Here is a 20188-nt window from a genome sequence, read left to right as displayed (position 1 = left end):
TGACATTTGTAAAAGCAAAACAAATAAAATAAGAAGTTAAGACTGGACTAGATCATTCATCTGCTCAAAACAACACTGGGATTAAAGCAACAGTTCGTAACATAAAATGAGAGATTATCCCACAAATTATACAAATGGAATTATTTTCCTCATAGTCCATCAAGGGAAGAAAAAGAAGGTCTGAAGAATCACACTCGAATATGTCATTGTTTTACGCTCAAATGGTGGGATTGGTCAATAATGACAACTTGTCCTTTCATATTTCCATTATCAGTGCTTGTTTAGCCAAAGAAGGTAAGCAAAAAATAAGTGTATTGGTTGTAATAGCGAGTGTTCTTGTATCCTCGCATTCAGTTACAAGGCCGTGCTGACCGCAGCTAAGCCATGGAGGATGGGAAGCCGGTGTGGGCCCCCCACCCCGCAGACGGGTTCCAGCTGGGCACTATTGTCGACATCGGAGCCGACACGCTCACCATAGAACCGCTGAGCCAAAAGGGCAAGGTGGGTCACCGCACACAAAAATGCACAAATACTTGTTATGTGATGATTGAGAATTCAAATGTAATATTGATCACGAAATAATAATCACATTTTTAAATGATTAACCACATTTCACCCTGACATTAGTATGAACCAATATTCCCACTATTATTAAGGTGGCAACAAAACAATGTGTTATAAATGAAATGCGAGAGAGAGCAAATGTTCACGGACATGAATAAATAAAGGCGGAGGCAGCAGGTGTCTGATAGCGTTGCCTATAAGAGAGCTGCTCATTAGACAACAGAGGCCACCTGTTACACCCGAGCGTGCATGTCTTGCATGTTTACAGCAGTATTAAACATAACAGGGCATCTCAAATGCAGATGAAAATACACCATCAACGAATGAATGCCATCACCAACAGCAGTAATCCACAAGATGGTGCTAATGTAACACTTTCAATAATTTTCTCATTGATAACGGGGCTAGTTTCCAAAACAACATTTGTGAATAGGCTAATTGGGTCAGGTCAAACTGTAAAAGACACCATATTGATTTATTACGCCACTCTCCAGTGGAAACCTGAATCATTTTTAGAGGGGAAGATAACCCATACATTTTCTTTACAATAATATGTTCTATGCAGCCTCACTAATAATAATCATAATAATAATAATGCATCGGATTTATATAGCGCTTTCCTATCTAATCAGATACCCAAAGACGCTTTACAATGGATTGGATACATTATTCATGCACTCACACATTCACACTGCGGTTGCGGTAAGCTACTTAAGTAGTCACAGCTGCCCTAGGGCAGGCTGACGGATGCTAGGCTGCCAGTGTGCGCCTACGGCCCCTCCGACCACCACCAAACATTCGCATGCTTATGAATAAAGAATAAATGAAGCAATATTGTGAGAAGGCGGTTTGAGGACCAAAATAAAAAACAATTTATCACTATCCGCAATTTTGGTTGTTTACTTTCGCCTCAAACGCTTTCAGGTCGGAACTGGGAAAAAAACAACTTGGATAAATCCGACTTCCGACCTTCCTTGAATGCAGCGTCAGGGCTCAGGTAACGTCCAATCACGGCTCGCCTGTTTTTCGCAGCTGAACCGTGATTGGTCGTTACCTGAGCCTTGAGCAACTGTGATGTCATTTTCAGCTGACAGCAAGTGGCAAAAAGGAAGTCCCCTGAGGTGGATGAAAACAGGTTGATTTTGCTGCTTAACTGATATTCCACAAACACAATATTAATCAGAATGCCATGTTTAGACATATTGTAAAGATAACTTTGGGGTTGACTTTTCCATTACGTCAAAAATAATTAGATTTTACCAGAAACAGTGTCGAACTGGCAATAAGCATCTCAAATTCCTTACCCAACTGACTGCATAATTGTAAAGCATGAATCGCACTGAACCGCTCTGTTATGACAGAAATTACTTGTTTCTTTAATGACCGCGATGCTTAGCTGGAATGCATTGAATTGAGCCTCGCTTGGAATGGCCATGAATTTGATCATCAGTTTATTCTTTAGTGCAAAGCATAAACTATGTCCCATTCAGTGAGGGAATGAAAGGGCCATTCAGTGTTTGTCTCTTTCACTTTCTCTTTATTGCAGTGCTTAGCTCATTAGTGGCTAAGCTGAGTACACAACTGTCGGCCTGGATGCCGCTTCTATGTCAATTTTATTGCTTAGACATCTGTCATGTGGCGTTTATTATGGCAGATTCGAGCCAAGTTAGTAGAATGAGTACACAAATTGTATTTCCGTGTGTGCTTCTAGTCTGTTTTGTGATAATAAACTGCATCAGTGCAGAGTGTGTAAACAGGAAAATGGAGGTAGCCCTCATTTGTTGATCCTCTCTGCAATCATGTTGCTGGGTCTGATTGTTATACAGTGTTGTACCTCAACGAAACTATGAAAGTTCATTAACTTGTTCATATTTTCGGAGAATATGAATTGAATGTAGTGCATTTTTGCCTAATGAACATTTTTGTGAATGTGCTCTTACTGTCTGTGAATGGTTTTCGAACAAGAGTTTGTATTTGTTCAGGTTTCCAGGAGAAAAATAGGATAAGCACATAGTAAATGAGCCCTCATATGTAGGTGGGTAACTGCCTTATTTGGGAACTAGGGGTCCACTGATTGATCGATCGGCTGGGATTGGCACCCGTTTCCTTAATTTTGAGTGATCGGTGATCGAGAAAATGGAAAAATGCCAATATTTAAGAGGTAATAAGCTCACAGCAACATATTGAAGAAAAAACAAAAAATATGAACAGTTTTGTTTTTGGAACAGACAGTCAACCTACAAAATTTTTAATTCTGAATGAGTTAATTATAAAATTTGTGAACTGAACTTTGAGCTAGTTCACACAGAAAATGAACTTTTTCAGCACTGGTGATGTTGAAGGTCCAACACAATCTGTGATACTGGTCAAACTCTCCAAACTGCATTTCCCATTGAAATCGATCCAATTTGAAATAATCTGTTCCAAATGTAAACAACATTTAAGGCCTTTTTTTTTCTAAAAAATTGTGGACAACTCTAAATTTTACATGCCTTATGGCAATTTGAGTTACTTTGTGTTTTACAGGTCCAGACGGAATATAAAATTTAGAGTCTGGCTTATTTGAATAATGCATCAATTTTATTGGTTCCCACTAGACCAGAACAAAGTGCAATCATCATTTGCTCACTCAGTCAGTCAGGTGTTTAGATCCTGTTGCACTTCACACTAAATTATTCATCATCGTGCCATGTCTGCCCTTGTTTCTCTCACAGCTGGCTTCTTCTATTGAGTTTATTTTCATTCACGCTCTACAATAGATAGAATGTCACATGCCTGGGAATGTATTCCTCCAGATGCCATTTCTGTGATATTAAAGCATGATGAATAATTTATGATAATGCATGCTTAGCTTTAATTTTGCGCCATTTTCCAGAACTCTAATGAGCATTGTGTATTGTCATTAGCTACTCAGAACCTAAGAGGAATTATCCTTATTTATAGCAAACAAGACTGTTACATGTATGCGATGTTAGAAACTATCCATGTTTCAGACTAGAGATGGATTAATTCGTCCATATTTTTTGGCTTGATTATGGAAAGTTAATCATCATTAATTAAATGATTACAGTGGAACCTCCAAAGTTGAACACAGTCTGTTCGTGATTTTCTCATTTCAAAACTTTCTTTGCACCAGTGAAACACAAAAGGACAGTCCAAAGGTGGCAGCACAAGGATGGATGATAGTACACAAACATATAACATCATGGAAATAGAAAGCGTCTGTACAAATTAAATTTAAATTTAAAATTAAATTTGACTTAGTAACAAATACAGTACTGGACAATCGACTGAATTCTTAACAATAAGTGTATCAATTCTTATCCCATCCCATTCCAGACATTCCTTGCGCCGATGAGCCAAGTGTTTCCAGCAGAAGATGATGTCAACAAACATGTTGAGGACAACTGTAAGTTAAACTTAGTGTTCAGCTCTCAACCTATTGTCATATACTGTAAATAGTGGAATTTTTTGTTTTGTCTTTTCAGGCTCACTCATGTATTTGAATGAAGCCACTCTACTAAACAACGTTAAAGTGCGATACAATAAGGAACACATCTATGTAAGTCTTCCCTCCGCTCTTTTTTTTTTTTTCATTGTTTTTTTTTCTCGAGAGTTCAGTATTGTTCATTCGGTAATTTTACCGATTTGACATGTCATCATCATTGCTCTTTTTTCTTCTTTTTAAAATTATTTTTTTTTAAATATATGTATTTTTTAATTTTTTTTTATTTTTTTATCTTCCTTCCGCTCTTAATGACATTAGATCACATACCACTTTAACTCACAACTTTTGCATTGCAAGTGTGCATTACAGGTTCGAAGGGCTAGAAAGATGATTCCTACTGTTAACTAAGGGGGGGACATGCCGGGTGGTAAAGAGGAAAAGGCGGTTAACTGAGGTTGACTGAATGACTGTCAAACAGTATAGCAATCCCAGTCACTCACTTAGCAAATGAGGGACAGCTGCTAAATGCGAAACGAGAGGCAAGAAAATGTCAAGTTGGCTTCTCTAACAGCTTTGTCTCACAAACATTCTATCATTTTTCCGTGTCTCTCTAATCTGCTTTTTATTGTTTATTTTACAGACTTATGTGGCCAATATATTGATAGCTGTCAATCCTTACTATGACATCCCCAAATTGTACGGCCCTGAAACCATCAAGGCGTACCGGGGCAAGTCTTTGGGGACTCAGCCGCCACATGTCTATGCAATAGGTGAGAGCTCACACCTTGAAAAAAAATGTCTGTGTATTTATTTGTAAAAATTTGTTTTTCATTTCAGTCACACACAAAAAGCAGTGCTGACTTTAATCAAGTATAAAATATAATCATATGTGTTTTAACTTTTTCTGTGGCTTAAGTTTTGATGTGTTTTGTGATGCCTCAAAACTATGGTACCAGTAATGAGAAAGAGATGCGATGATTACCATATAACTGGAAATGGAACTCACTGCAAAATAAAATAAGACGAAATAAGGATGCTAATCATGATATGAGCAATACAATTAATAAAATATAAAGTACTTTACACGAATAATTTTTACCAAACAGTTGGTAATATATATACACTTGACTGCACAATATTGGTACATTGATTGATTGATTGATTGAACATACTGTATGGCTCATACAAAAGTTTTATGGTAGTGTCAGTTTAAGCTTTGAATCGGCTAAATAACTTTATACTTGAAGTTCCTACTCCAGTAATGTTTGGAAATCAACCAGCAACAACTGATTATTTTTCAAAATTGGAGATTTCACTGCTGTATAACATGCAGGGTTTTGGAACGCTAAGTCAACCTTATGTTGATTTATGGAATTATTTTTAATAGGCCACACAACTAAATAATTACCAGATCATTAATATGCTATTTATTCCACTTAATGCTGTTATTGGCACAGAAAGTTAATTGGATGACGTGTTTTTCTCACTTGCTTTAGCTGACAAAGCCTACAGAGACATGAAGGTTCTGAAAATGAGTCAGTCTATTATCGTTTCTGGTGAGTCGGGTGCTGGCAAAACCGAAAACACCAAGTTTGTTCTCAGGTATGATTCTTAACGAGAAGATGCCCTCCTAACCCCCGTCACTCTGAGTTCACGCTGACTGTCTTTAATTTAAAGTGTGTCGTTTATATGCTGTCTGTTTTTATCTTTTGGTTTGCATTGCCATTGTTTTTGTTATCTTAACTGCATCTCCACCCTGTAGATATCTGACCACAACTTATGGAAGTGGTCAAGATATTGATGAGAGAATTGTTGAAGGTAAAAAAAAATATCTGAACAAAACAACTCAATGTTCTACAGAATGCCAGTGTGATCTTGACCACACAGTTATGTTCTTCCCCCTTCAGCAAATCCCCTCCTGGAGGCATTCGGAAATGCCAAGACAGTCCGTAATAATAACAGTAGTCGCTTTGGGAAATTTGTTGAAATCCATTTCAACGAGAAGGTGATGAGATCTTCTTGCTCAGACTATTTTGTGAGTAGACAGAAAATTGAATCTGCATGGTTTTCCTCTCATGTTGCCAGAATGCAGTTGTGGGTGGATTTGTCTCCCATTATTTGCTGGAGAAGTCCAGGATTTGCATGCAAAGTAGCGACGAGAGGAACTACCACATCTTCTACAGGCTTTGTGCTGGAGCATCTGAGGACATCAAGAAAAAACTACACCTCGACTCACCAGACAGCTTCAGAGTCAGTGTATTCATTAATAACATTTGCATTAACCTATTTGGGCCACGCCGAAAATTAAAGTGATTTATGAGGGGGTGATCCTCATATTATGCTCAATTTGTTTCTTAAAATTAGGAATTTATTATTTAAATATTAATAATTCATCCATCCATCAATTGTGTGGATGATACTGCTCAGCGTCGTATTTCATTGCTACTTTATCGTCATAAAAGTACTGTCATCCTGTAGCTCAGAGGTCCCCAACCCTGGTCCTCAGGAACCGGTATCCAGCCTGTTTTCCATGTCTCCCACAGCCAACACAGGTGGAGATCGTTATCAGCCTTCTCCAGAGATTGCTGATTAGCTGATGATATGAATCACCTGTGTTGGCTGTGGGAGTCATGGAAAACAGGCTGGATACCGGTCCCTGAGGACCAGGGTTGGGGACCTCTGCTGTAGCTGGTTTGAAAGGGAGTGGAGGTGGGCTGTCAATACTGCGATAGACCACTAGATGTCAGAGTGGTACATTTTATGTCATCTTCAGCCATCCATTTCCCATTCTGCTCGTCCTCTTTGCAGCCTAACCCAGCTCACTTTGTGCAAGATGTGGAGTAATCCCCAGACTGATCTCAAGCCAAACACAGGGCGCATGAAGACAAACAAACATTCACTCTCACATCATTACAACACTAAGTTAGGTTTTAGAATTTAGAAAGTAGTCGGAATAGCCGCAGAAAACTCACAAAAACGTGGAGAACATGCAAACTCCACACATAATTATCTCAAATGAGATTCAAACCGAGAACCTCTTCACTGTGAGGCAGAGGTGCTAACCACCACCACAGTGTGCAGCCTGCGCTATCTTCATACAGTTCTTTTCTTAATCCAAGTCTTCCCAATTTGGTTGAAAAGATGATTTTTCAATTAAATATTGTTTAATGCAATAATCAGCTCAGGGGGCGCATACTCAATAGACCATATTAAACATGCTCATCCCAGCCACAACACGTCGTTCTGCATGCTAAAATAACAAGAGCAACAGCAACAAGCTGCTAATTCTTTTAGTTTAGATACTTGTCATTAAATCCGGTCCCAAGGTGGCAGCAACCTCAACAGAGGCAATTACCTCACACTATTGCCCTCCAGTCAACTGTGAGAGGCAATATTAACAGGCAAGAGAGAAAATCTTTCACATGGTGACAATCAATAGGAATATCTCCCTTAGGTTTTCCCACAAGGCTGAAATGCGCTCATGCTAAGTTGAGATTTAATTAAGTACAGATAATTGTGTTCGAATGTTTGCAATTATTTTCTTTCTGCGTTGCAGTATTTGAACCGAGGCTGCACCAGATACTTTGCCAGCACAAACTCCGATAAGCAAATCATGCAGAACCGCAAGAGTCCTGAGGTAAAGTCAATTTCACTGCTCGCGTGTATTCACTTTGCAAAAAAAAAAAAAAAAAAACTGCCTGCTATCCTTTCCAAATTGTTATACCGACAAGCTCTGAATGCTGTGAGCACAATATCAAAAGCAACGGTAAAAACATTGCTCGATATGTATTTGGTGAGTGATGTATAACACAGAGAAGAACACTTGTTTTTGTTGACGTGAAGCCCGACTTGAAACAATTGAAAGAACACAGTATGTAGCTTGCCATCAATAAATTGAGGTAGAATATTTTATTTCATAATAAACAGAGTTACATTATATGGTAAAATAATGGTAAGAAAAAAAACATTCCTTTCCGAATAATAATTTAGGAATGTGAAATGAGTCATACCTATTCTGCTCTATTAGAAATGGGCATAGTTGTAAGTTAACTGATCATGTTGAATTCTTTGTGGAATTGATTGTTAGGTTCATTGCGCCTTGCAGTAATTGAGGCAAAATAAAGTGCAATACCTGCATCCAATCAGCAGGTGCACTCTGGATTCATACTCATCTTTTTGCTATCAAAAGAAGACCAATGTGACATTAGTTATGGGAAACTGAGCCACATTTACAAACTATGGCCTAACTCCGCCAGGCAGAATTATTATGCTCTGTACAACACTGACGTGGAACCATGTGATCAGAAAATTGAGAGAAAGCGGTTTTCCCATCAGATTGTTATCAAAAAATTAAAAATGAATTACTGAATTGTTAATATTCCCTAAAGTCCATTAGTCAAATGGTCGTCCTTATGCTCTACATGTCAATGTTGTATTTTATATATTTTAGTTTCATTGCTATTATTCCTCACCTTGTTATTTTACACAATTGCTATGATTTAACATCTTGTTGGCATAAGTTCATTTGCTAATTAAGTCACCTAATCATTTATTTCTCTGCCCCACATCATGTTTGTGATGTAAAGGACAACAAGGTGATGTCTTATTTATTTATTTATTCATTTTAAAGTAGAAGGAGCGTTTGTTTTTTCCATGCTGCTGTCTATACTACAAACATGAAAAATGCGCATGCCGTTTGGTGCTTATTCAGCTTTTTCTGGTTTTATCAGGCATTTAAATTTCTAATGCAACTTTAGTTCCTTAGGGTACTTAACAGTGAGGCCCTTATGGACCTGACCTTGTTAATTGTGATTGTGTGATTAATCCATCACATTTCATACTAAATGTCTCTTCTTTCTTTATTCATACATGAACTGTAAACTCAGGTAGAAGTTTGTCCGTTTGGAAGGAGTGTGTTTGCTGTGTTCTATTTAGACATTGGATGTAGTCTGCTAAAGAAGGCATTCAAGTATAACCGTCACACACTTTATTTTCCTAATCAGTATCTCCTCCGCTTCTGTTCGCAGCATGTGAAACTGGGCGCACTGAAGGACCCTCTTCTCGACGACCAGGGCGACTTTAATAGGATGTGCATGGCCATGAAAAAGATTGGTCTGGATGATGCAGAGAAGCTAGACCTTTTCAGGGTGGTCGCTGGCGTCCTGCACCTCGGCAACATTGACTTTGAGGAAACGGGAAGTAGCTCAGGTTGGACAGATGGAGTTCATTTTCGATTTCAAAAATGATAACACTAGGTTAAAATGTGTTTATGCAAAGATGATGTAGTTTGCTTGAAGAACTGCTACCTGAAAGCCACTACAGCACTGTAAAATAGTTTCATACTAATTTCATGTTGTACCAGACGGATATAAAAATACTACAAATGTTCTTAAAATATTTGGATAAAATATTCAATTTGAATTTGGCATCTTTAAACTTGTAAATACCCTGATTGTTCTTTTTAAATTTATATTATTTGTGAATTGTGATATTTTAAATACATTGTATTATTTTTTGTTGTTGTTGTTTTTTTTACATTCTATTGCGTTTTGTTTTCAAATTAGTCAATTTATATTTAAACATTGAAATATGTTATTCAGTTTTTATTTCGATAGTAAAAATTTATATTCATATTGAAATAAAACGTATTGGTAATTTTGTTCATCTATATCTTACCTTTTCTTGTAGATATTTGCGTTTATATTTCAATAACACGTAACATGATTTTTATATTTATTTGTTCGTTTGTATGTTTTAAATATATAAATTGAAATAGGTATAGAGTTTCATCAAATCCACTTTGAGGATTAAACCAAGTAGGAAAATTATTCATTTTATATTACAGCTTGTGTGTTTGTCCATATCGTATAGGGGGCTGTGTTCTGAAGAATCAATCTAGACAGACTCTGGAGTATTGTGCAGATCTACTGGGTCTGGATCAGGATGATTTGAAGGTCAGCCTCACAACGAGGGTCATGCTCACGACAGCAGGGGGCGCTAAAGGAACAGTTATCAAGTAAGTATTGACGCATTGTGGTCTGCTGCTTGACATATGAATTTGCTTCAGGCACTATGTCCAATATAGAGCCAATAAAAGTTCAAAAGAATTGTAAATGCATGAAAGAAGTAGAGGAATTACACTTTTTTTCTTAAATGCTGTTAAGTACTGACATAAGATTGAATTGGTTCCATTAATAATGCCCTTTGTGAGTTTCATACAAGTACTCATAATACACAAATATCACATACTGCTTGAGATGTCTTTGCTTATTGTATTTTATCCACGTATCACTTATTCAGTGCAGAGTGTGTTGCAGGCTGGTTACATACTGGTATTACTCCCATGTATATGCAGTGAAGATGTGGTGTTTGAGTGATAGGACCGGGTTTAGACGATTAATATTTGAAGAGGGCCAGATGCTGGCCTGGCCTGGAAGTGTTTCCCCCTTATGAATAATGTAGCAGGTATCTGAGGAGGCAGGCAAGTGTAGTTTCAATATATACAAGAAAATAAAAAAAAAAATAAAAAGGCCCCCACTGTCTGGAGGAGGGAGGCGGGGCCTGCCTCTGTCATAAAGGCCCAAACTGATTCACGCTGCCTTGGGGAGTTTGACTGCAGCACAAAGCCGTGGACGCTGTTATTGTATCACTCATGGCTGAGTCTCTCTCCAGAGGGGATGTGAAACATTGCCATGGATAAAAATGCTTGTCGGGTCTCTCTAACATCGGATGTGTTTTATACAACCTGCAGCATTTAAAACAAATGGAGAAAGTCAACGATTGGCGTGGTACCTATTTATTTATTTATTTTACGGAGGACAAAATGTATGGAATTTAAAAGAGTTGGAAAATATAGAAGGATTCATGATCGCTAAAAGGCACATATATTAATATTAAATTCCCCCAGTCCTCCCAGCTGGAATATCCAAGTTAATCTCTGGGTCACTGTGGGCGTGCACTTTGGCCTTACAGTCAACCCTGATAAATAATGAATTTTTTTCAAAATGTGTTAAAGTGCCATTAAAAAGTCAAGGGGAGGTCAAGGTTCACGCTGCACTTTCCATTCATCTTTAGCTACAAAATTTGACTTGAAATGTGACTGCTTTGCACAAAAACACCTGAACAGACAACAACCATCAACACATTTACACAAAGTTTTGTTGATTTTTTTTATTTTTATTGTCATGCCATACCATGTGCTCCTCTAGGGTGCCTCTAAAGGTGGAACAAGCTAACAACGCTCGTGATGCCCTCGCCAAGGCAGTGTACAGCCGCCTTTTCGATCATGTGGTCAAACGAGTGAACCAGTGTTTCCCTTTCAAGGCCTCCTCAAGCTTCATCGGGGTGCTGGACATTGCTGGCTTTGGTAAATATATTCTACTATAGTTCAATGGAACCTCCAAAGTTGAACACAATCGGTCCTGTGACACAAGGTTGACTTCCAAGAGCTTCTAATGTCAATACAAATTTCCCACAGGAAATAATGTAAAGGGAATGAAAGTGTCACTATCATAAAACCTCATGAACTCTACAAGCAGTATTACACGTAACACTTCAACATTCCTAACTTTTATAAAAGCATGAACATAATTCAACCGCTGTATTATTAAACTAGAATGAAGTTAAACTACCAGTACTCACACTTCCAAGACTCCAGCCAGATATATAACGGCGAGATGATTTTGATTTCGATTTTTTAGTTTTGGGTGTATTGCTGCAATTATCAAGTGTTCATAGAAAATGGATGGATGGTTAGTTTTGTGTGGTTTATTATAAGTGCATACATATTAGCATCTGTTCGATAAAATGACAGCATGTCATTAAAATTCATTGGTCCTATTATATTAGGAAGCCAGGCGCTTTCCTATGCCGCAGAAAGTTAAATTCCTGGTCATATATTCAGTCTGATTATTTTTTCCCCCCTTTTGCTATCGCTGGTGTCCTTTGGTGGTAACGTCACATACTACTCCAAAAAAGCCATATGCATAGGCAGAGTTAATCCTGAGATTCAGAACCCTTTGGGGGATCCACTACTTAGTTTAGAATTAATTCTCACAAAGGAACCGTGTTCTGTAGTCTTTTTTTTATCAAATTAGAATGTGTATACTGAAGAATCTCACAAAATACAGGAAAATGTGACACGTGTCCGTAATAATTAATTTGTAAACATAATTCAAGTTTATTTGTGCTGTGGTATTTCTTTTTCTCAGAGTACTTTGAGCACAACAGCTTTGAGCAGTTCTGCATCAATTACTGCAATGAGAAATTGCAGCAGTTCTTCAATGAGCGCATTCTGAAAGAGGTAAATAAGCAGCATATTTTAGTCATCCTCAGAAACCTTTTTCTGTCATGTCACAAAGTGACAACTTATTTACTCACTAAGTGCAGCAGGACACTGTGGATGACACATTTCCCCCTGTACTGTGTTTGTCTCCCTGTGTTCCCGACGAAATTAGAATGCTAATTTCCCGAGGGATATGATGAGACTTGTTTCTCTCCTGTGATCTCTTAATGTTATTTTCTTCTAAGGGCTGCAATTAAAGGAGTACAGTTTTTAAGTTACTTCAGGCACTTGCAACAATTTCTAATATACATTTTGGACTACTTTTGGACTTTTTGTGCAGGAACAAGAGCTCTACCAAAAGGAAGGACTGGGAGTGAACGAAGTGCATTATGTTGACAACCAGGACTGCATTGGTAGGTTTCTCTTTCATTTCCTGGTTACAACAGAGACACTCCATACACAAAAAAACTATATTTAAATTATACCTGCTGCAATAATGATTCTCACAATGCAAAAGAACTCAATCAAATGTATTTTTCGAACCTATTACATTTTTATATTTCAGCTAAACACAATCCATAATCAATCGTGTTCAATTTTGTTATGGGGGAGCTCAAAACCAAAATCATATACTTTAAAATGGATCAGGGTGACAAACAAATTTTATTTTATTTTTTTAAATGTCTCTAAAAATGTTACAGTCAATATACACACTTAAACCTAAAGGTAACAGTCTGAGCCCAGCTGCCATTGTTGCCATATACAGTACAGTACTAATAATGGGTATATTATTATTGTTTTTAAACTCTTTTGGTTGATGAACAACCCAACAAAAGACTTGAGTGTGTAGGAGCACACAAATATTTATTTTTATTTTCATAGTATTTTGACTGCATTCTATATCATATCCATTATTTATTTATCCTCTAAGTGACCAAATTTCCACCATATATTGTACATAAATATGATTAAAGTTCATTTGCATTGCTTCATTGATAGCTTATTCAAAAATACATTTTCCTGGTTATGATTTTCAGCAAGGGACCACATAGTGTGGCTCACTTAACAGTGCTGTTTTTTTTTTTATTCCGTAAATTACAGTTGTGCTTACAGGATTAAGTATATTTCACGAACCATATATCTTTACCTTTAATGGTCTTCTGAGTTCTGACATTACAACAAGCCACTCGAGCAACACTCGGGGACACTATTTAAGATGAAGGTACTGTGTGCCTGAGGGCTAAGATATGCAAACTGCAACACACATACTCAGGATGCTTAAAGTATGTCATCAGTTCGCCCACATCACATGGCCGTCATTTCGACCATTTCTCTTACTCAGATATGTGTCAGAGTGGCAATAGTGTATGTGGTGTCACTGCTACAAAAGCAAATATTTCTCATTATCCGAGAAGCGTGTGTCTGAAGGGAGGCCATATAATGAATCTTTGTGGCTTTTGTGGATTCTTTAGTGGCACATGAAGGCAGGAGAAATGATACAATCTTGTTTCTTGTTGTCCCACATGTCAAATAAATCCCCCAAATTAATAGGAGGAAATAGTCCACATATCAAGGTGAAGCATTTTGATTTGTATTTCAAAGGCTGTGATTATTCAGGTGCCAGGTTAACTGACAGCCATGAATAACATTTATGACTTGCAAATGACCATTTGGACTGCGCATTAATTCACTCATCAGTCTTCAGGATTCATGCACAGGTGCTTGTTCATGCAAATATTTCCAGGAGGTCTTTGGCTATTAGATTATATTCCAAACACAGCATGCCATATGAATAATTCAGACATGACACTAAATGAGCATCCTCATCAACACATTTTGTGCTTTGAATATTCACATCGAGTGGAAATTTCCAATAAGTGTTACAGGGTTCATTGCATCATATGGCCTTTTGGGATGTGTGTCTTGATTCGTTTGCAGACCTTGTTGAAGCGAAGCTGGTGGGCGTTCTGGACATCCTGGATGAAGAGAACCGTCTTCCTCAGCCCAGCGATCAACACTTTGCACTGGCTGTACACGGCAAGCATAAAGACCACTTCAGACTTACGGTTCGACGTTTTAACTACTTGCCCGCTTCCACACACACACAGTTGAGTTTACATGTCTAGTGGGGACATCTCATTGACATAATGCATTTTCTAGACCCTTACCCTAACCTCAACCATCAAAAATGATTGCCTACCCCAATTTCTTACCCTAACCTCAACCATAACCCAATTCAAACCCAAACTCTAAAATCAAGTTTTGATCTTCAAAAAGAGGTTTGGACTCATGGGGACCACCAAAATGTCTCCACAAGGACACGTGGTCCCCACAATGATAGTAAAGACCCAGAAAATGGTCCCCATGATGTGATATAAACCCGCATGCGCGCGCGCACACACACACTCACATGTCTCGCTATCTTTTACCATCATTCTCTACCTCTGTGTTGGGCATAGAGATCATGTTTATGGTCGTTTTTACTAGGCCTATGTGCTACAGCAGTTACGTGACTGACGTACACACTCCCTGCCTCTCTCTGCCTTTGTTGCTCTCGTTTCCCTCAGCCATCTTCTTGCAAGCATGAAATCCTTTTAGATTGCGTCCTTGACACACATTCAAGTTTTATAAGTAATGCATTCAAATACTCACTTTAAAAAAAGGTAACAATATTTGTGGACAGACAATCTGTTGTTTTTTTTAAATACTTTCCCAGATACGTAAACAGTCTCTCAGACGAATTGGCTTATTTCCTTGCAGTCATGCTTACCATTTTTATTTTCCTAACTATTACTTATAATCACAAATAAAGGACTTACCCTCAATAAACACGTGGCCCTTTCAGCAGTAAATAAATGCCTCCCTCACTGCATAAGGGAATAGATTGAATTTACTATTATGACATATCTTTAACGAGGAAGTCAACCCCCCCAAAAAAAATTCTTGAACATAGTATGTTCTATGCAGCCCCACTAGTCTAAATACGGTATTTGGGTTAATTTTGTGTTAGTGGAATATGAGTTAAACAGCAAAATCCAGCCGTTTTTATCAATACCAGAAGGCGGACATTTTGTCACTTGCTGTCGAGTGAAAATGACATCACACTTGCTCAGGTTTCAGGTACCAACCAATCACAGTTCAGCTTCATAAAACAGGTGAGCTGTGATTGGTTGTTGCCTGAGCTTGAGCAACTATGATGTCATCTTCCGTCGACAGTAAGTGGCAAAATGGCCGCCCCGTGAGATGGATCAAAATAGCTGCAAAATAGCTTTTTGTTGCATAACTCATATTCAACAAATGTATTATTAATCCGAATGTCATGTTTAGACGAGTGAATCACATATAACATAATATTGTTAAGAAATGGGTTGAAGGTTGACTTCCTCTTTAAAATATTTTGTTGTGAATGTTTCATCATCAATTGGGTGAGAGCAATCATGCAGTTCTATGCCGCATAGTTAGTTTTAGGGTCAATATTTAACTCTTTGACTGCCAAAAACGTTAAATAACGTTTAATAAAATCCTATGGAGGAGTGCCAAAGACGTTAAAAGACGTTTGTTTCAAAACAGAGGTGAAACTAACCATTTTCTATTGTGGATTACTGAAAAATGGAATAAGGTAGAAACAAACTTTTTTTTTCTGATGAAAGATGAGAGTCCAATCTTTTTTTCGTAGTATGTGTGTTTCCATAGTCCAAACACATAATTTTCTATGGACCTTGAAAGATCAGTCAAAATGCTTAAAATCGGCTGGCACCCACGGCATCCCTTTTCTGAAAACGTCTGGCAGTCAAAGAGTTAATATCCACTTAAGTTACCAAATATGTTTCATTGCCTAGGAAATGGGCTTCACTTTTCGAGTGCATTTCTGCCTTCAAAGTACTTGAAGCACTTTTAATGTCACCTCGTTCACTCACTGAATAATGATGGTGGCATATGTTGCCATGGAGGGAACGTCTGGGGGCTCGATATCTTTCTCAGGGATCAAAGCAACAACCTGCGGTTTGAAAGGCAACCACCATTACCTCTGTCAAACCAAATGCGATGAATTTTTACAAGTACCAATTATGCAGGTTCTCTTATAAAGCCGGGACGTATCGTATAATTATATACATATATGGTAATGCACTTCAAGTGCACCTTGTAATACATGTGCAGGACAACATGATTCATGCGAGCTGTCAATCAGTCAAATGAATGCAACTTACCCTTTTTTTTAGAATATGCTTGCTGTACAATGCATAACAAATAGCATTTTTGTGCGATTTCAGTGTAGCTCCATTAAACCAAACAAGGCTTCCACAATCAATACTGTAGCAGCGTATAGTTGATAAACAATGTTCTTGTGCATAGACAGTGATGGATAATTCAAGAGTGCAATCATTACATTTGTGGTTCAATATATAAAATTTGATGTCTCTCTCTTGCTGTGCCTCTCAGGTTCCTAGGAAGTCCAAACTGACTATTCATCGGAATCTCCGGGATGATGAAGGCTTTATCATCAGACACTTTGCCGGAGCTGTCTGCTATGAAACAGTAATTTGTCCTACAGTCTTTAATATATGGAGCAGTGTTGCCATCCTGAATATTCAAGAGCTGCATTATACAGTGATGACAGTGTCAGTGAAAACTACAATGGAAAATTAACAGTGAGCGATGCAGCTTGGAGTTGTTGATGAAATATTACAGCAGGTGCTAAATGGGTGTCAAATCTGCAGCTTCTCATTTTTGGCTCGACCTCCTTAAAAACTCATCTGTCATCTTGGCATACTATAAATGGCTATTGTAAGAAAGTTAATATGAATGCAGTTCGAGTCAGTTGCGTTTGTTGATAGACAGCACTAGATGCTGCTTTATTTCCTCGACTTCATTAAGATTGAACAAAATTTTTAAAAAATTCCCCGTGTGTGTTTCTGCCAACAGACTCGATTTGTCGAGAAGAACAATGACGCCCTCCACATGTCCTTGGAGAGCTTAGTGTGCGAATCTAAAGACAACTTTGTTCGAGAGCTGTTTGAGACCTCCACGACTAACAAGGACTCTAAACACAAGGCGGGAAAACTCAGCTTCATCAGCGTTGGAAACAAATTCAAGGTCAGGGAGGCCCTACATTGCCAAGCTGCTAATGTTAAGTAATCAGTTATATCAAAAGATGAATATGTACAAAATAAATCAGAACGATGAATCTGAATATAACATTTTGTGGAAATAGGCAGTATACTCTACCTCCAAAGTCAAACAAAGGAACATATTATAACCTAATCAAGGGTCTATTTGATTAATAATATATGATCTAAATACAAAGTAGATGCTATTGTGAATACCATTTAGTTAAACACATAAATGCTAATGACTCATAGACAACCATAGTTAACAACCATCAAAGTTTCTGAAATGGAGAGAGCTCTCCAACATGCTATTCATTTTATCGGATAATCTGCCCTAAAAGGGTAAGTCAACCCCCCCCCCCCCCCCCCCAATTTTTGACAATAATATGTTCTACTAGTCTAATCTAAATATGTTATTCTGTTTAATATTGTGTTAGTGGAATATGAGTGGAGCAGCAAATTCCAGCCGTTTTTATCCATCTCGGGGCGGCCATTTTGCCACTTGCTGTCGACTGAAGATGACATCAATGTTGCTCAAGTCTCAGGTAACAAGTTTACAACCAATCACAGCGCCGCTTCAGAAAACAGGTGAGCTGTGATTGGTCGTTGCCTGAACGCTGAGCAACATTGATGTCATCTTCTATCGACAGCAAGTGGCAAAATGGCCGCTCCCCTGAGATGGATAAAAACAGCTGGATTGATCATGTTTAGACTAGTGAAGTCATATATAACATATTATTGTCAAGAAATGTTTAAGGTTGACTTCCACTTTAACCAATGACCCCTCGCCCCAATTAGTCCTTCAAATAGAGGTTTCACTATTTAAAAAAGTGTCACAGAGCAGGTTGTTGGAATGTCAAGGTTTCACTATATTTTATTTTCCTGCCCTAGACAATTTCCCCCATCCTTCTTCAGACAAGTATACTTTTGATTTCTAGACACCTCAGCCTCTTTTCTTTGGGAGAGAATAAAGCTGAGTGAAGTCTGCTTCAGTTATTACGGAGCAGTGATGGCAAAACTGAAAAGAAGGCTGGAAACAAACACCTGAAATGAGACACTCACAAAAGAGTGTTTATTGAACCACAAGCACACAGTGTTGACGTCTTCTGTTTGTTTCAAGAATCGGAAGCCTGCCTCCCTCTCCCGACTTTCCCCCACCCACAGTCAGGTACAAAATACGCGCTGTGTATTTCAACAAGCTTTATCACTGCTGAGACTGCTGCAGGGCTTTCATCACTAATGCACCAGACACGGACTCTCGCACAAAGATAATGCCGTTCAATAAGGTGTTGGTGGCCAGAGAGTGTTGCAGGGGATGTGTAGGTGCCCACAGCTCATGTGGCCAGCTCACTTCATCTCACAATCCTCAAACAAAAAAGTCCTTGTCTGCTTCTTTTCACAGACGCAGCTCAACTTACTGCTAGAAAAGCTTCGCAGCACTGTGAGTTATAATCATCATGACATTGTAGACTCAAATCAAAACTTCTACGGGCAGATTTGTTGTTGTTTTTTTCTTTTAATGGCCCTCTTTGTGTGCAGGGCTCCAGTTTTATCCGCTGTGTCAAACCCAACCTGAAAATGGTCAGCCACCACTTTGAAGGCGCTCTCATTCTCTCACAGCTGCAGTGCTCGGGTAACATGTTTTTAAGTCTGTCTGTCTGTCTGCTACTGCAGTGCTGTATTGTAATGTCATCAGATAGACTTAAACAAACAGCCAAAATCGAGTCTATAAATCATTTAATAGCCAAAAGGGTGCAGACAAATTGACTGGTTGGAACAAAAGACTGCAAAATGACAAGAATTGTCAGAGTTGAAGCAACAGAAGGAACAAGTGTTTGTTTGTTTTTAAACAGTTTTGAGTAGAAAACAAGGCTGGACAGGCCCTGGCATTTTGACTTAGGCCCCTGGCTACCACGTAGCTCTGCCACTGATGTTGATTGGTTCAGTTTGCAGTCTATATTGTAAATGTTTTTTTGGGCTGGTCTCTTGAGGTAAAATAGAGGAACGTGATAAAATGACACCGCATCGGCCCAAAAACACTGTGGCCCACTGGGCATCTGCCCTATATACCAAATGGCCAGTCCAGCCCTGGTGGAAAATTATTCCAAAAGAGGGGCACTTAATACTCAGACTAAGATTTGAGGATACACAAAATCCTTTAAATTATATATATTTAAAATATTCTTAAATGAACTATGGAAAATGGTTGTAAAGTAAATAAGATTTGTTTTGTTTTGTTTTGTTTTACTCAGGAATGGTGTCCGTGCTAGACCTGATGCAAGGTGGCTTCCCCTCCAGAGCACCTTTCCATGAGCTTTACAACATGTATAAGCAATACATGCCGGGAAAACTTACGCGACTGAACCCACGACTCTTCTGCAAGGTGCAATATTAATTGTTTTCCCTCACTGCTGTTAATATAACAAGTGACTGAGTATGTCTATGTTAACCCTTTTTTATGTTGTTCTATAGGCTTTGTTCAAAGCACTGGGACTGAATGACAATGACTTTAAATTCGGGTTGACCAGAGTGTTCTTCCGCCCCGGAAAGGTAATCCGAAAATGTTGATATACTGTAAAACACAAACATGCCCTAAAATAGCCCAGTTAAAAGTAACTGTCCATTGTGTGTTCTCAGTTTGCGGAGTTTGACCAGATCATGAAGTCGGATCCCGACCATCTGGCAGAGCTGTTGAAGAAAGTCAACAAGTGGCTGGTGTGCAGCTGTTGGAAGAAGGTCCAGTGGTGTTGCCTGTCTGTGATCAAACGTGGGTCCAGTCGACCA

At 38.4% G+C, this 20188-nt stretch overlaps 1 protein-coding gene across 4 annotated transcripts in view; it reads left to right on the top strand.

Moving 5' to 3' along the window:
* The window catches only part of LOC144043485 (unconventional myosin-VI-like), a 44005-nt gene that overhangs the window by 3221 nt on the left and 20596 nt on the right, over window positions 1–20188 (top strand). For 3 of the 4 annotated variants that reach the window (XR_013291114.1, XM_077557174.1, XM_077557183.1), the window contains exons 2-23: window positions 355–501; window positions 3904–3973; window positions 4053–4126; window positions 4653–4782; window positions 5509–5614; window positions 5775–5830; window positions 5920–6017; window positions 6098–6262; window positions 7569–7649; window positions 9040–9220; window positions 9884–10028; window positions 11221–11378; window positions 12223–12314; window positions 12637–12709; window positions 14235–14362; window positions 16737–16832; window positions 17220–17390; window positions 18807–18845; window positions 18944–19037; window positions 19657–19787; window positions 19877–19954; window positions 20042–20171. Coding sequence is in view for 3 of the 4 variants with exons in the window: in XM_077557174.1 (XP_077413300.1) it covers window positions 385–501; window positions 3904–3973; window positions 4053–4126; window positions 4653–4782; window positions 5509–5614; window positions 5775–5830; window positions 5920–6017; window positions 6098–6262; window positions 7569–7649; window positions 9040–9220; window positions 9884–10028; window positions 11221–11378; window positions 12223–12314; window positions 12637–12709; window positions 14235–14362; window positions 16737–16832; window positions 17220–17390; window positions 18807–18845; window positions 18944–19037; window positions 19657–19787; window positions 19877–19954; window positions 20042–20171 (2413 nt within the window). In the remaining variant the exon portion in view is untranslated. The other variant, XM_077557197.1, reaches the window with a different exon arrangement.

Source organism: Vanacampus margaritifer, chromosome 1 (assembly GCF_051991255.1).
Source record: "Vanacampus margaritifer isolate UIUO_Vmar chromosome 1, RoL_Vmar_1.0, whole genome shotgun sequence".
Classification (NCBI taxonomy): domain Eukaryota; kingdom Metazoa; phylum Chordata; class Actinopteri; order Syngnathiformes; family Syngnathidae; genus Vanacampus; species Vanacampus margaritifer.
The sequence above is the reverse complement of the archived record's forward strand: the minus strand, read 5'-3'. Positions and strand labels throughout refer to the sequence as shown.